This window comes from Anarhichas minor, unplaced genomic scaffold (genome assembly GCF_050575085.1).
Source record: "Anarhichas minor isolate MPS153535 unplaced genomic scaffold, ASM5057508v1 ptg000026l, whole genome shotgun sequence".
Classification (NCBI taxonomy): domain Eukaryota; kingdom Metazoa; phylum Chordata; class Actinopteri; order Perciformes; family Anarhichadidae; genus Anarhichas; species Anarhichas minor.
In genome coordinates this window covers 491,567-508,890 of record NW_027466472.1, presented here as the reverse complement: position 1 = coordinate 508,890, position 17,324 = coordinate 491,567, and the positions used below count along the sequence as shown (strand labels likewise).

The 17,324-nt window shown below is 45.8% G+C and overlaps 1 protein-coding gene across 1 annotated transcript; it reads right to left on the bottom strand.

The window, feature by feature from the left end:
- Positions 1-479: 479 nt before the first annotated feature.
- Positions 480-15,835, bottom strand: chrd (chordin). The gene is made up of 21 exons (XM_076100767.1): positions 15,691-15,835; positions 13,742-13,845; positions 13,449-13,575; positions 11,236-11,388; positions 10,948-11,065; positions 10,117-10,204; positions 9,105-9,246; positions 8,827-8,964; positions 8,518-8,600; positions 6,804-6,951; positions 5,230-5,336; positions 4,760-5,039; positions 4,408-4,649; positions 4,188-4,301; positions 2,718-2,915; positions 2,509-2,602; positions 2,258-2,314; positions 2,001-2,104; positions 1,493-1,756; positions 1,104-1,197; positions 480-544 (listed from the first exon to the last, which is right to left on the bottom strand). Exons 1-21 carry the CDS (start codon positions 15,833-15,835, stop codon positions 480-482), a joined length of 2,865 nt encoding a protein of 954 aa, XP_075956882.1.
- Between the last annotated feature and the right edge of the window lie 1,489 nt (positions 15,836-17,324).

Below are 17,324 nucleotides of genomic sequence, written 5' to 3'. Positions count from 1 at the left end.
TCTCTATCCAGTGAGAGCGGTGAGAGCTGCAGTAGCTTTGGCTGTACTTCAAAAAGAAGCCCTGTCGACTGACACAATCTTACCCCATTTTTCCCACCGAACAGCTGTGTTATATTTTTACATATTTATATATATTTATACCTTGTTATCCTGTTGAGCTGTTTAAAAACAACAAAAAATAAAAACCAGCAAAAATAAAAATTCCAGCAACAACGGAGAGGCAGGAAGCAGAAAGGATTGTAAAAGTCTGGCTGGTCCTCTTCATCCCTTCATTTAACGAGTCTTTGGAGGTTTTTCCTCTTGTTATGTCTCCGTCTCTGTTCATTACAATCCTGAAGCTGATAACAGGGTGGGTGGGTGGGAGGGAGGGAGGGAGGGAGGATGGGTAAATAAGACCCAGTGTGCAGCTCTGGGTTTGGGTCCATCGGGGGAGGAGAACAGGTTGAAAGGAGGGTTTGGTGTCGCGGGTCCCGAACAGATCAGTGTCCCCGGCGTCGTCTTTTGTCCGGAGCCTTCATCGTCAGGTCGGCTTCCTCTTTGGAATCTGTGGAGGACGGAAAAATCTATTTAGGACCCTTAAAGTAATAGAATGTATATAAGAAGTGGTCGTAGTCATCGTGACGTCATCAATTGGTTTGCGGAGTACCGTTTTGAAGCCTTGAGTTCGGCGATTTGGCCGTCGCCATCTTGACTTCTTTTCAATCGGTAAAACCAAAAACCAAAATAAAGGAAGCATCCCCTGCTTTATGGTCTGTTTGACTCTAAATGGACCATAATCTACTAAATGAACATCATGCTGTATTGAAGAAGACTTGAAACTAGAGATTGAGACCATAAACTCATGTTTACAATGTTTACTGAGGTAATAAATCAAGAGAGAAGTAGAGTCATTTTCTCATAGACTTCTATACTCATATTTACAGGATATTCAACCTATATTTAATACTTGACTTCTTTCTTCACGGGGCTTGAATAAAGGCAATGTTGCATGTTTTTCCATCATACTATCGGAGGTAAAGCGCGCTGCCTTGTAAAGTGTTTTATCAGTCCTGCCCTTTGCAGGTGTTTGTTTCTTTTTGTTAATGTGTGTGTTCATTGCTCACCGAGGCATTCGGGACAGCACGCCGCCTCTCTGCGGGCGATGCCGGTGCAGGTGAGGACCGGACACTGCTTCCTCTGACACTTAGTCGCACCGTGCTGCGGACAGGAAGGGAGGAAGAACGCAGGTCGGTGAAAAGAGGCAGGAAAAGGAATCCAAAGCATGCTGTATCATCATCATCATCATCATCATCGTTTCTCTCTCTGAGCAACTACACTCTATAACTAGCAAGCTGCACTATTGCAACGCTAGAATTAAGTGAAATATTAACAAAGTCCAAAAGGAGAGCAAATGTTACGCCTATTGTAAAATCTTTACACTGGTTGCCTTTTAGCTTTCGTATTGATATTAAAGTTCCTATATTATAGTTTATAAGGCAATAAAAAGACTTACATCACACCAGCAGTTGATGCATTTCATCTCGCCCACCATCGGCACCCAGGGATGCCAGTTGTCGCTGTTCTGGTAATAGTTCTTGCCGAACTTGCAGTTCCTCGGGCCGTCCGCCTGCATCATGTCGCCGTGCTCCAGGCCCGCGGGGGTCCGCTCCTCCTCGGGACACTCCTTGCAGCAGTCGGAGGGAGTACGTCTCACCGGGTGACTGCAGGTCAACGCCGGACACGTCACCTTCTCACAGTGCACCTCTCCTGAAGACCCCTACGGATCAACACGTAGCATTAGCAGCAGGTTAGCAGCAATTCTTCTTTTTTCTTTCTTTCTTTGACTTATTACTATTTTTCCACATAAATAGTCTGAATGTTCTCCAAGCTTTGAACTTATGAGAAATCTATTCATGCCTTTAGCTTCTTTGCTGTCGAATGCAAGATAAATGTTCCATTAAGGGATTTTGGAAAGCAAACGCAGCCAGATGTGGGAGGGTTTATGGATATGTATATCTTACCTTGCATGTGCAGACAGCACATTTAATGTAGCCGAAGGGAGGGACAAAGGGATGCCACGTGGTTCCCGGAGCGTGCATCTTCTGGTCTCCTTCAAAGTAACAACCTGAGAGGAAGGAAGGAGGAGGAAATAAAGGTGAGCAAGAATAGGAGTTCTCTTTTAACTGGAGGCTGAAATGCAATGAAAGAAAGACGTGTGGGACGAAAAGACACAAAAAAGGGAAAAGCTACGTCAGAAGACAGGAGAGGTAGCACCTACCCTCGGGATGCTCATCCACCCGCTCTGCAACCTTCATGTCTGTGGGCTCTGTACTCTCTGAGCAGGAGGAAAAGAGAGGAAGTGGAGACATTAAACAAGAATTAGTTTGCAACTTAATGATTTCTGTCGGGAGCCCAAAACAATAAAAACATCTGCTCACGACCGCGAGGACTCAAAGCGGCACTATAAAAATAAAGAAATTGATATTACATCATCACATATGTCATTAAAGTGAAATCTGTCTGTCTCACCGTCACAGATGGGACAGCACTGGTCCTCGGGCTGAGTGGTTCGGGAGCAGGTCAACACCGGACAGATGACGGGGTCACAGATCACCGTCCGCTTCTGCAGAAAGACGACGAGGTTTTTTATTGGTGACATAAGGTGACGATATAGCCGCTGCCAACAAACGCACTTCCCCGCTTCCCCTTTCGAAGGCGATGCATTCTTTCATCCTTACCCGGCAGCTGCAGGAGAAGCACTTGTCGTAGTTGGGCGTCCAGCTGGAGCCGTGGGCGTAGTGCTGGTTCTCAAAGAAGCAGGTGTGGGGGTCTGTCTTCAGCTCCTCGGGGTCCTTCACAAACAGGTCGTCGAACTCGGCCTCCTCTGCCTCCGCCTCCACCCTGGTCCCTGACTCGCAGTGGTTCGGCACGTGGACCTGGAGAGATGTGCAGAAAGAGAGGCAGAAGAAGAGAGAAAAGAGAGCGAGAGAGAGGGTGGTTAGGACGTTGGAGGTTTGTTGGGCACACCTGACTGGAGGCTGGTCTCAAGCTGACTTGTTAATTGTTCCTAATACGAGTGTTCCTGAGCTCCCAAAGCAGACGGCTGTTTATGCGTTGGACCTGTTTGCTATTAAAGCAGCTGGACCCTCCTGCTGTGTGTGTGTGTGTGTGGCTCATCAACCACTACACCTGCATTATATCTTTGTGGGGGCAACTTGTGTTCTGAATCTCAATAAAAGTGTTTTTTTTACTTTTCAACAAAGCCTCTCCGGGGGGCCGACAGCAGCTGCCGGTGAAAGTGAGCGCCGCACTAAGTGAGCAACCACACCGACACATAAACACTCAGGCGGGTAAAGGAGGCCCCGAGGACGCTACTACTCCTCTTCTGTCTGTAATATAATCACTTATTCTGCATTTTATATTGTGCTTTTCAATGCTCATGACTTTGTTTTGCTTCAGAATTAGAATCAGAATCAGTTTTAATTTTTTTTAAGTACATTTGTGCATCCCAGTAATTCAGCTTGGTGATTGGTGCAAAACAATAAACAATGCAATAGTATAAGACATCATTTAAAAATTAAAAATATGAAAATATACAATAGAATAAACAAACAAACAAATTAAGAGTGCCTTAAAATAAGTCTGTGTATAAGTGTATCTTTAAAATGAAGATTTTCTTTTGAGAATGTAGTAAAAGTTAAATTATACTAACTTCTAATACAAACTATTCTTTTTACTTGATACATCGTAGGTTTGGGCCTTTGACCAACATTGTGTTTCTGTATTATAATGAATCAATGATCTGATCCCTTGCTGTCGGGCCTGTTGTAGTGGGAGACGAGCTCGCTGCTGTTTGATTGTGTTACGGTTGTAAAACGGTTGTCTTGTAATAGTGAAACTTTAGTTTTACAAGTAGAAGGAAGTGGCTGTAAAACGGTCACACAAAGCTGGCGTGAATTCCCAATTTTCTGTATTTGAGCTGCAAAATATTCATAATTTTGTGACAGAATTCATTGTCTTTAAATACTTGTATGCCAAAAATATCGATATTGTATCTTCAGAGTTTGTTCACCAGCACCTTTTAAAATGATTGGTTCTTTTATAGAAGACTCAAATAGGAACATATCACAGAGGAAACTGCTTCAAATTGAACAACGAATTTAAAAGAAGTCTGAAAATGAATAAAATGAAAGTTTTTCTTTCCGTACCCGTCCTCGTATTTCTCCTCGGGGGTTGGTCTTGGTGCTGACCTGGATGAAGGCCGTTCCTTGGTCCAGGTGTTGCAGTAATTCAGTGCTGATGTCCTTCAACACTCCCTGAGCCTGGAGGAGGAGGAGGAGAGTGTGTTAGAGTGTGTATTTGTGTTGACTATTAGCATTCATTTGTGTGTGTGTGTGTGTGTGTGTGTGTGTGTGCACGCTGACGTACCTGAGAGCCGTAGAAGCCGGTCAGCAGCCTCTTGTGAGCGGCGCTGCTGTCGTCTATCTCTCCGATCTCGGCCAGTCCGTGGAGGTGGGCGTTCACCGTGAGGTCGTCCGTCTTGCTGAGGCCGGCGACCACGATCTCGTAGTGCAGGTGACACTGTTGGTCCACGGACACCCAGGCGTGACCGGAGGCACCGGTTCTCACTGGGGGGGACACAAAGTGTCCGGCCAGAGGAGTGGGCAACTCTGAAAGCAGGGAGAAGAGTTTGATGAGGCAAGTACAACACATCTGGTTTGAGGCACGTCAGCATTGGCTTCACGTTTCAGACCTGGATGTTTCCTGCCTGGTCCCCTACCGTGTCTGGGGGCCTCCAGGCCGCTGTAGAGCAGGGCCCTGATCTGACCCCTCAGCTCCCCCTCCTGGCTGTGTGTCGTGGCCACGTTGATGAACAGCTCGTTCTGCAGCAGCATGTGGATGTGTCGAGCCTCCAGGCGGCTCCAGCTGCCCTGCGCCTGCCCCGTGGCCTTGTTGTACTCCGGCGTCAGGTCGTACAGCACCGAGCGCTTGTTTCGCCGCCGCGGCTTCAACTCGACCGTGAGGCCGACGAACTCGCTGGTGAGACCTGCGACCTGAACCTGGAGGTCAGGGGATGAGGGAGAGAGGGTTAAAGTCCCCCTTTCCTCTTCCACTGTGCAGAATGATGCTACTGTTTGTGCAGAGTGTAACAACTAAATATGAATTGTGTTCACTTTTGTAATGCTATAATATTTGCAGTCAGGTAGTGTTATGTATAGTCGAACAACTCGTAGTGGACGAACATCTTACCTGGTAGTCCAGCGTGCCGTTATCGTGGAGGTTAAAGATGGCCGATCCAACACCTCCCGTCTTCCCCGAGGTCAACGCATCGCCGCTGGACATCACGCTCTGAATAGCTGATTCACATCAAGTTACGATCACATGAACCATCACTTTTCCCCTCTGAGTCTTTTTCCCCCTCGCTAAACTATAGTAGAGCCTTGACAGCATGCGAGATGAGGCAATGATTTCTGTCACGTTAGAATTTGGGGGGGGGGGGGGGGGGAGACACACACACACACACACACTACATTCCCTCACCCTCTGCAACCACCACACACTCAACATGTCATCTCTTCAACCAAGACACAGTCATTGAGGCGACAGATTTAATTGAACCACTAATCAGGAGGCGCGTAATTGTATCTGTGACCTCCAGCCAAAAACAGACACACACACACACACACACACACACACACACACAGACACACACACACACAAACAGCCAAGGTTAAGCCTCAAGAGTGAGGTAACCCTCACTGAATGCAGAAGGCTTAAAGAGATTGAGCCGAGCGAGGACGGGAGGGAATGAGTAACAGAGACGGACGAGAAAAGTGCTGAGAAAAAATTCAGAAAAGTGGAAGAAAAAAGCCAGAGAGGAGGAGGAGGAGGAGGAGGAGGAATGACGTCAAGGATACTCACAGAGGGGACGGCAGACGACAAGGATCGAGACACGCAGAAAGTAAAAGGAGGTGGGGAGAGCGAGAGAGCGAGCGAGAGAGCGAGCGAGAGAGCGAGCGAGAGAGAGAGAGAGCGAGAGAGCGAGAGAGCGAGAGAGAAAGCAAGAGAGAGCGAGAGAGAGAGAGAGAGAGAGAGAGAGAGAGAGAGAGAGAGAGAGAGAGAGAGAGAGAGAGAGAGCGAGAGAGAGAGCGAGAGAGAGAAAGCAAGAGAGAGAGAGAGAGAGAGAGAAAGCAAGAGAGAGAGAGAGAGAGAGAGTGTGTTGGGTTTGAATTCTTCACACATAACGTCAAGCTGTTAATCGCAGACTGTGACCTCGGCAGCGCCGCTGTGTAAAAGTGTAAAAGTGTTTTAAAAAAAACACACACAAAAAACACAAAACACACAACAAGCACAAAACCATCTTTCTGTCTGTTTGCTGTCAATCGTCACGCAACAGCAAGAACACAAAGAACACCTCGATGCTGCATGTTCAAGTATGCATCCCAGGAAAAGACCATGTGTGCTTTAACCAGACGATTCCAAGACTCAAACAGACACACACACACACACACACACACACACACACACACACACAGACGTGCATGAGTCCTGGTGGGCCAGCTGAGCCAAACAGAGGGTCTATAAACAAGGTTTTCCCCCCAGCGATGAGACTTGAAAGGACAGAGAGAAAAGAGAGCAAGTATATTTATGGAAGGACAAACAGCCACAGATGGACGAGTGACGCCAAACACATTCGTCTTCTGAGAGCGACCTCCGTGTGTTTTTAGTTTCTCTCCACAGTTGTTTGGTGCCACCTCGCTGGAATCACGCCAAGAACAATATGTGTTTTGGGGGTGAGGGTTAAAACAGGGGGAAACACTCACTGTCACACGATTTCCTGCCGGTGATGAAGCCGGAGATTTGTCGGGCGTCCTGACCCTCGGTGGCCACGGCGAGCTCCAGCTGACCGCGGGACAACCAGAAGAGCTCGCGGCTGTTCAGGTCCGTCAGCACCTCGGCGAAGTCCGGGTCCTGCACAGATTGAAAACCCGTTATCATGCAGGTCAACGAGGGAATCAATCCAACAACCATTTTAAATAGTAAATACTTTTATATACCAGAAAATATAACATTAAACGGTTAAGATCTTGTTGACATGATGTTAGCACAACACTGACATGTTACCAGAGTACCAACTTATTTAGACGAAAGACAGATGAACTTCAGTTAATCCCCAAAAACCTGATCCCAGAACAGCAACAACGTCTGCTCAAGATCAGCAGCGATCACAGAGACATTTTAAAAGTCATAAACCTTTAGGGACACAGACAGTTGTGTTACATAAAAAAAACACATGATTTTTAAATCACATGTGCATATTTAAACCCTGTAAAATATATTTATATATTTAAAAAATGGCTCGCATTGCCTTAACGTATGTCATATGGACTGACGGCTCATTTCAAGCAGGCAGCCTGGACTCCAGGAGAGACGCAGAGGTAGTGGGGGGGGGGGGGGAGGATGTTGAAAAATGTCGGAGTAATAGGACAGCTGTACGAGCGTGTTGAAGAAATGTTACATTTATGACTTCAGGGCCTCGGTTCAGTATAAATATGCATGTGCTGTAAATCCACACAGCGAGGAGCCAAAACAGAGAAGCAGTGCCGGACGGAGGAGGAGGGGAAGGTGGCTTATATTGGGGGGGGGGGGGGGGGGGGGGGGCTGAATGGATGGAGTAATGGGAGGGGAGTAAGGTGCAAACGGATATATCGGGGCGTAGCGTAAATCAGGCACTGTCGGGATTACTGGTCCAATGAGAAACGGCTTCACGCTTTTAAGAAGAATCACATGTGTTGGCTGGTCTGTGTGTGCGTTCTAGAGACGGGGAAAGTGTCCTCGTCAGCTGAAGAGAAGACGTACGCTGTGTTGTTCTGTTACTCAGCGAGGCCTGACGTGACTCAGCGGTCGCTCAGCTCGAAAACTCTTCACAAAAGAATGTAACGGACAGTCTGTCTCTCTCACCGCTAGGCTCGAAAGAGGCGCTTCAACGCAATTCCTGGCAGAATTAAAACCAGACCAGCCTTTCATCACTCCCCCTCCTCCCCCTCCTCCCCCCTCGATCCATCTACAGCCCACAGACCACTAACCACTGACATGTGTGAGGAGTGTGTACGCAGTCCATCCTCTCTGCCTCCCTCTCTCATCCCTTCCTCACATCTGTCTCAAAAAAAGTTCCTCTCGCACACTTTCGCTCGTCCTCGTCCCTTTTTAACTCGTCGTGTCTCGAGGTAGTTAGCTGTGATCAGAGCGTCCGGCGACAACAGCGCTAGGATGTGGTGAGCGGGACCACATCCGTCTCAGAGAGGAGTGGGTGGGTGGTGGTGGGGGGGGGCAGCAGGAGTGTGTTGCTGTGTGTTCCTAACCAACAACAACAACAACACTTCTCCTCCACTCCACCCTTAATTCAACACGTTTTCCCCCTAAAAACCTCCCACTTGTTTCCTGCTGATTCTTTTTCCAAATCATTTGAGGGAAACTGATCATTTGACGTACTTTGAACATCCCCTCTGTAAACTGCTAGTGTGTGCTGTTACTCACATGAGAGGTGACGTTGGCTCGCATCTCTCTCAGGACGTGTTGCCGGTACACGAGCTGGACTCGGATGGGCACCAGGAGAGGCTCTGGAGGAGAGAGAGACAGATTTAAAATGAGACGGGATTGGAAGAAAGTGAAATGGCAACAACAGAGATCGCAGAAGAGGATTCTTTCCTCGGAGGAATTGGTAATAAAAGTGTTCTGATAAAACGCTCTCGCAGGGCTGAGAAAAATCTCAGTTTTGGGGAGTTTTGAAACGGTTGTTTTTCTCATTTTCTCGAGCCTCCCCGCCGCCGTCTCGCTTCCTCTCACCTTTGTCCTTGTGTTTGACGAGGCCTTGAAGGATGAGGATGAAGTGGAGGTTGTTCTCCGTGTCGCTCAGCGTCAGCATGGCGAGGCCTCCCGTGCCCGAGTTCTGCTCCTGCGACGTCAGCGTCGAACTGAACGTCTCTGCACACGAGAACACACACATTACCGCACTGAGTATCCGCACTCTGTCGCTGACCTTCTACACAAACACTTTCTCTGTAAACAATTCCAACACAAAGGGATTCAAATGTCTAAAAGAACATCACAGCGCTACAACGCACCAGCAAACAGCGCCCTGTGCTTGATGATCTTCCCCTCCACCTGCTCGCCGCCGCTCGTCGCCGTGGTCATGCGGAGGCGCATCAGCTCGGACTGCAGCCGTCGCATCAGAGGCTTCGCCAGGTTCTTCCACACTCCACAGATCTACACGCACACACACACACACACACACACACACACACACACACACACACACACACAGGCGGGTCAGCTGCTTTATTGTGCATCACAGTGAAGACAGAGTCGTACTCGGGCCTGTGGTCTCTCGCTCATGAGAAAACAGAAAGAGAAAAAAAAAGGCATGCAGACAACACATCTGCTAAATGCATCAAACCATGTGATTGTTCTCGTGAAACCGCAGCCTGCAAACCGTCAACATGAAGCCACTACATCTCCCGGAGAACGGGGGGAGGGAGGGGGGGGGGGGGGGGGAGATGTGGCAGAGCGCCGGCGCCTCATAACTTCCAGGGTTCAGGAGGTAATCTCCATTTTTAATCAGCGATGCTCTCTCTGTCGCCCCGCTAAGCGGTGATGTCACATGTGAAAAATGTCTCTTTTACTGAAGTATTCGCTCCCTCACCGCCCCCCCCCCCCCCCCCCTCCTCTCTTCGTGTCAGAGTGTTTTCTCTGAGGTCCTCTGGTGCTTGACACTGATATTTATCTAAAAATAATAATTTCTGGGACCCGTTCTCTAGGGGGGGGCTGATTCATCAGGATCATATTGGGGCTTTTATTAAACTCAGCCTCTGACCTGATGGCAGTTTCTCCCCCCGAGCGACTGAGTGTGTGTTGATGTTTACAGCAATCAGACTCAGTTTAGAAAGAGCCAATGGAGCAGAGAGGAAGTGTCACTGTGTGCGTGTGCGTGTGTGTGTTTATCGTTTATTATTGTTGAGTGAGTTATGAGAGGCAAGAAAAGAAGTCAAAGAGTTTGAGCACGGAGTCACGGAGCGGGAGCGTTCATCAGACCGGAGCTGAAAACAACACCAGTGGAAGCATGAGGGGATCTCTTACCATGTCCGACTGTCCCTTGGGGACTCTGTACTCAAAGGCAGTGGTGCCATCGGCCTCCAGGAAGACTATTCTTCTGGGGCGGCTCATTCTGAGGAGACAAGGGGAAGAAACAGGACACACATTTAATGCTTTCTTCTTAGACATGACTCACTATACGTTTGCTTCTTTAGGCTCAGAGCTACAACGAGACGGCGGTCAGAACAACAGAGATTGTGACGTGTTTTGTATTTGCGGAGGAAAGGATCAGAAACAGAAAGAAGAGCACTACAGCTTTGTTTAGACTCTACGTGATGTTCGTCGCATTATTCTCTGAGAATACAGAGAATATGAACTGTGAAGAATCAAAACACCATAAACCAACCTCCACAATGACGAGGAATTGTAATAATTACTAAAGTCATATCTCATATTCATGGGCTACTTTATTACCTTCATACAAACACAGTTAAGAAACAAGACATGTAATAAGTGTATTATAAAGAAACAAAGGTTGAATATCCTGTAAACTATCTGATTTAGCTGCAAGATATTTACTCAAATGATGATTTTTAAGACCTCCTGTTTCTAAAGCATCTAAAACAAATGATCCTTCTTTGTACGAACCCTAAACGTGTACATCGTGCTTCTATCAGTGAACTATCTATTACAGTCACGTGTGAGAAGGTCTGACCGCGCGCTAGCTCACACAAATTCAGAGGTGCACGACCACGTGCGGAGCCTTCGCACGCGGCGCGCAGTCCGTGATTACATGGTGTTCTGGCTCCACCGCGTTGAGTATGAAGCTCGAAGCTCAGAGAATAGAAGAGTCCCAGAGGCCTCAGCTGGTCTTACCTCTGGTACGTGATGGAGAAGGCCAGGCTGGTTCTGCTCAGAGAGAAGCGAGCTCTGGCAACACCGTTGGAGCTCGGCAGCCACGATTCCGTCACTCCTGTCAGCACCGCGACGAAGTCTGCAGAGGGAAAGCGGGTAACTTACCAACACACAATAAACATTCCTGTTTGCAGTGATTTCATTCAGCTGTGTGTGTTTCAGCGTGTTCTCCCTGAAGCGTGGATAGTTTATGTTTGTACGGTTTTCTTTGTCCGGCGGTCGCCAGCGCGTCGGTGGTCTCGTACTCACCGGTGCGGCTCTCCCCGGGGCCCGACTCCTCGGAGCTCAGGTAGGATCGGTCGTTGTATGATTTGTGGAGGTCGTCCTCTTTGTCTCTGCTCTTCTCCTGGAAATACTCGAAGCCTTCGAGCAGAGAGTCCGTCTGCTTCCTGTCAACGTCGCCTGTAGAGGAGGGAGAAAAGAAACAGGTAATGAATACCAGAGACATGCTGGTGTGTCGAGAGGAATTCATACAAAGAGGAATATACTCCTATATATAAATAATAATAAAGAATAAATTATGAATAATAATAATAAATAATAAATAATAAATAATGAATAATAAATAATGAATAATAAATAATAATAATAAATAATGAATAATAAAGAATAAATAATGAATAATAAATAATAAATAATAAATAATAATAATAAATAATAAATAATAAATAATGAATAATAAATAATAAATAATAATAATAAATAATGAATAATAAATAATAAATAATGAATAATAAATAATAAATAATAAATAATAATAATAAATAATGAATAATAATAATAAATAATGAATAATAAATAAGAATAAATAAGAATAAATAAGAATAAAGAATAAAGAATAAATTATGAATAAATTATCTTTTACATCAACAGAAGAACTTTCCTTTGAATCTTTAATGGTGTTAAAGAATCATTTAAAAACTGTTTAAATGTTTGCACATAGCAGCGAGTCGCCCACAGCGATACACGTATCTGTTGGAACAAGCCGAGTGCAGAAGATGCCAAAACGTTTGAAAGAGAGAAAAGTTTGCAACTTGTTCAGTTCTTCTACTTTCTCGTTTGGGGTTAAGATCCTCTCTGCGTCTGGTGTGAGACGCCAGGAGACAACATAACAAAAGATTTATGGGTGACTGTGTGTGAAACATCGGATAATGTTAAAAATTCAGCATTTTTCAAGGAACATATTTCTAATCTGAGCATTTTCCAAGGACCCTGTTAGCAGCAGAGGTATTGTAATAAAGACTTTTAGAGTTCCACTTTCAAGCTGTTTCAGCGTCTGGCAAGAAAAAAACAAAATGAACCCAAACATTTCAAAACACGTTCTGCTACATCGATCTCAAGGTCTGGAGCGCAGATGAGACTCAACGCACCGGCCGAGCGTGAAATTGAGACATGTCGAGGTTGAGCAACACCGGTAGAAGTTACAGAAGGAAAGCCAGCAGAGATATGAAGAACGAACAATGTGGATCCAACGCTGAAGCTCTTCGTCACAGTCTTCCTCTCGGCCTCTCTCAGCCAGAGGTAACAAACCACAGCGGAGGCTCTCAGCTGAGGAGCTCCAGGAGAATTGGGAGCGATCCCGACAATGACCCACACAAACCGCTTGATGTAATGAGTAGAGCTGGCAGCTTTGCACACACACACACACACACACACACACAGTGACACATGCAGCGACCTGAAAAAGAAAACCACACAGCGGCTCTTCGTCACCCCACAGACTTCGGTTTTCCGAGGAGCTCGACTGGACGGTCTGCTTTCTTTCTTGGGAGTCTGATTCCCCCACAACTCTCACTCCTCTCACCCCTCTGCTCCACTGGTTCACACTCCGGGGGGGGGGGGGGGCTTCTGGGTAGTGTCACTCTCACTTCTCCCCCGCTTCACAACGCTCAGTATCCTCAGGTGCACCAGTCATAACACACACACACACACACACACACACAGCATTATTTTTTCCATCACTTGCATAAAAATACTTTGGTGCCAAAGCAAAGACAAGCACACTCAACCTTTTCCTTAAAAACTTGACCACAACACACACACAAACACACACACACACACACACACACACACACAGTCCTAGGCCTGTCCACACAGCGCTTTACCTTCACTTTCCATTACCAGACGCACAGCGTAGAAAAAACACCCAATCTGCTGAAGACCGACCCTGTGTGTGTGTGTGTGTGTGTGTGTGTGTGTGTGTGTGTGTGTGTGTGTGGGGCGCTCTAATTCTGTAATAAGGTGGAATCGTGTGTGCAGCAGTGTGTGTGTGTGGACAGGGTAAGTGGCAATGTGCGAATGAGGCTAAATAGACGGGCGGTACTTGTTAGAGGAAATGTCCATTTGATGTGGCTGGATGGAAAATCAATGGACCTGCTGGTTGCATCAAACAGCTGTTCTGTTCTGAGGACTAACTAGTTAACCCAAAAGGGGGGGGGGGGGGGAGAACAGGAAGGTCCTACCTTGAGGGCAGGTTCTACAGCAGTGTCCCGGCAGCAGGATGGGATCCTCACAGTCCGGGCTCGGGCAGTCCTGTTTGATGTTCTTACAGTTCACCTTCCCGAACACTTTACCACGACGGCTCTTCTGCTGCGAGAGAGAAACAGACACAACCAGATCACAACCTGAAAACACACAGAAACGTGTATATATACAGTATATATATATATATATATATATATATATATATATATATATATATATATATATATATATATATATATATATATAGAGAGAGAGAGAGAGAGAGACTTACGGATTCGCAGTAGCACTGGACGCAGTGCATGACCCCGAAGGGCTCCCCGAGATCCGGGTGCCACGTGTCCTCCAGAGAGTAGAATCGACCTCCGAACGAGCATCCTGCAACACAAACATGATTATAATCGGACGTTATGATTACTTTCTTGATAACAAACAAAGAAAAGTTGCAGGATCATAAAAGAGTTTGTGATTGTGCTAGAGGGAGTTATGGGGGCGGGCAGGGGGTTTAGTGTTCTGAGCCGACTCACACAATGTTTTTAATATTTAAATGCAACTACAAGGCTTTTTATTGAGTGTCACACATGCGGTATGACGAGCTCTGCAGGCTGAGCAACAAATCCATCTCACATAGCTCATCGCCCAGACGTGTTGGGAGGCAAACTGAAGGTTTTTGGGACTCGACCTCACGTCCTGTCTCGTCCAAATGATGCACGAGCAGACGAAGAGGGAGACATTTGTTTTGTTTCCCCATTACTATTAGAGATTCCCAGAAATACGCATTAATGTAGGCCAAAGATTTTATCAAGTCATTTAACACATTTTGATGGCAAATGTTACAGAAGAAGTAGCGTAGAGTGCATCCAGTTTACAGTAAACTCTCCTGAAAACAGACATATTTAAAAGAATGATTGCAGAGGATGTCGTGCATAACGGGAGAGTTTTATCAGAATTGAAATGAAACAATGATTGTGAGGCTAACAGTGCTGACTCTGCGTTTACATCCACATCAAATAGACCGTGAAGAAGCTGAAAAGCTACAATTCCTCCACAAATGTGGAGCAAAGAAAGCACGTTTCACTGGAGTCTAAACATAAACTTATAGTGGTGTTACGGGAGATAAAAGTAGCGTTTAGTGTTATTATTACTGTACTAAAAATCATAATTGAGTGTTAGTCACGCTGTGTTAGTGCAGGAATATTATAGTGGTTAGGATAACTGCCTGCTTGAGTGTAAACACACACACACACACACACTGCTACCAGCCTGGTTCACATTATTCTTTCATTAAAGTGACTACACACTTTAGGAACAGTCCTGTCCGGTGAGACGGAGCTTCGCTTTCTCCTCCTCGCCACTTCTGTCTGTGCGGAATAAATCACCTCCAGAGGAGCCGATGCTTGCGATGGAAAGTCGATCGATCACAGAGCTTTCCAGCGGTGAATTTGCACGTTAAAGGCGGTTAACGTGGAGTTCGCACAGTTTTGAACTCCTGAGTAAGTTAACTTGTTAAAAACCGCAATGGGATTTCGTACGTTAGGGGAATTTCACTGCGCGTTTATGACTCAGATACATGAGGAACAATTCAAAGGAAACGTGTGACTTCACGGTGATGAGGTCGCATATGACGAACACAGTTAAACTATTTTAGCTCCACTCGTTACGCCAGCTATCGGGGCCACTTCACCCTTCGCGTGCCGCTTACGGGCGGGTCATAACCTCGGTGGCCCCTGTGCGCAGGCGCACCACCAACAACCCGAGCTTCATTAGGAAATCAGGCAATTTAAAGTTTGTGTTTTCAGGAACATAAATGCACTCACTACTCACTTCAAGTGGTGATGATAATAGTAAGCTCACTGTAATTCGGCATGATTTTGATATGAAATAACGAGACTCATTTTGAGAAAATCTGGAGTTGTTAGTTTAAACTAGTTGGTGCTCGCTGCTGCCCTCTTCAGCTGGTGTCGGGGGAAGGAGGGTTGAAGCTGGAAATTGATGGTAAACTGATGTTTTTTGTATTAGATGTTAGCCGAATTAAAGACTGGCTCCTCTTACTTCATTTACAACACATGGCCTGTTCCTTTCGCTCTCATATAGGCCGTAGTATGCCATGGACTGGTTAAAATGACACACGTTGAACGGAGTTCTGCTTATTGGCACTTCACAAAGCTTAATATAACACGGAACAATAGGACACAACCGTTGTAATGACTGTGTTTCTCTTACCTGACAAGCCTTTGGAGGGCAGCGGTTCTCTCTCCGACTGGATGGGCAGAGAGGAAGACTTGAGTCGCGACGCCGCTCCGGTGTGCTGCAGCCACGCGCAGCTCAGTACGCACAGCAAGGAGCGGAGCGCGCGGGGAGCCAGCATCCCAAACCTCCCTCTCTGTACGATTTCGCCACACACGCAAAAATAATCCCTCAAAGATATCGAGTACTTTCTGAAGCCTCAACAGCGACTAATGATACTGCCTGACACAGACACACAGATGCAAGTTTCCTCCTAACGTCCAAGTGTCCGTTTGAGTTTCAAAGTCTCTTTTTTTTTTTTAAATCAGTCGAGTTTCAGTCAGGCTGAGTTTTTCCGAAGACAACTGATCCGTGTGTCTTTCCTCAGTACCAGCAGCCTCCTCAGAGTCCCGTCCCTCTCTGCTTTATAGCCCGCTTCCCTGACAGCTTGAAGCGGCCACCGGGAGGAGGAGGAGGAGGAGGAGGAGGAGATGATGGGTGGGGGTGGGGGTGGGTGATGGAAAAGGGAAATTGACGCCCCTATCAATTCACTAACGCTAAAGACATGGAAATGAGTCTGGATCGTTTTATTGGCCATACAAAACTTCAATAATAGATTTTACCCCCCAGAATCTCTGCAGTCACAGTGGGGCTATATTTGTGTTATTAAATAAATATGACCTCCCACTAGAGTTTCCTTTTTTATGTTTTAAACATGCTCAGTGGCATAATGCATTTAAGAGGGAACTTATTCTCAAGGGACTTTCTGTTGTTTTGGTTTTCTTGTCTTATTGTATTAATTGCATAATGTAAGTGCTGTAAGATGCAAACTAAATGTTGGGTTCTAATATTATAAAACTGCTTTTTGTATTTCATTTTATTTCTGTGTCATACCAAACATTTGGCCCATCCCACATGTACCACTACATTTCAATTTAATTTAAAAAAACAACAAAGAAAACCATTAAATATCTATAGATCTTCTTGGTAAAGACATTTATTTTCTCTTGCCCCAGGCTTTCTTCAAATAACTGAAAAATGTTTTATTATTTAGTTTTTTTATTCTTATTATTTACTTTTAATTCATTGTAATTTATTGTAGTATTGTTACTATTATTGGTACCAAATGCTCCCTTATTTATGTATTTGTTTGATATGGCCTCCATATATACATGTATTTTCAGACTCTCTGAGAAGCTGCTCCGTATACGTTTTGTGCCACGCTTTCAGTCGGCCCACACCGACAGGGTATATATATGTATATCTGTACATATATACAGATATATGTATATATATACGTGTATATACTGTATATATACATATATATATATATATATGTATATATATATGGAAGCACATCAGCAGTCCCGTGGAGAGAAATGTGTGAATCTCCAGATCATGTACAGTCAGGAATGTGTGAGTGTCTGCCGCATGTGTTTGGCTGCACCGTCTTATTTTCTCAAGTGTGTTTGGAGCGGAGACCTAAGTGACTTAACAGAAACAAATGAAAATAGTTGGAATACCTCGAGGCAACCCGTTTCAATTCGTCCTGGCCATCTGCACACCTCTGTCCTGTCTCAAATTGTTTCCTTTGGCTCATTGAAAAGCCTGGACGAGTCGACTTAAAATCA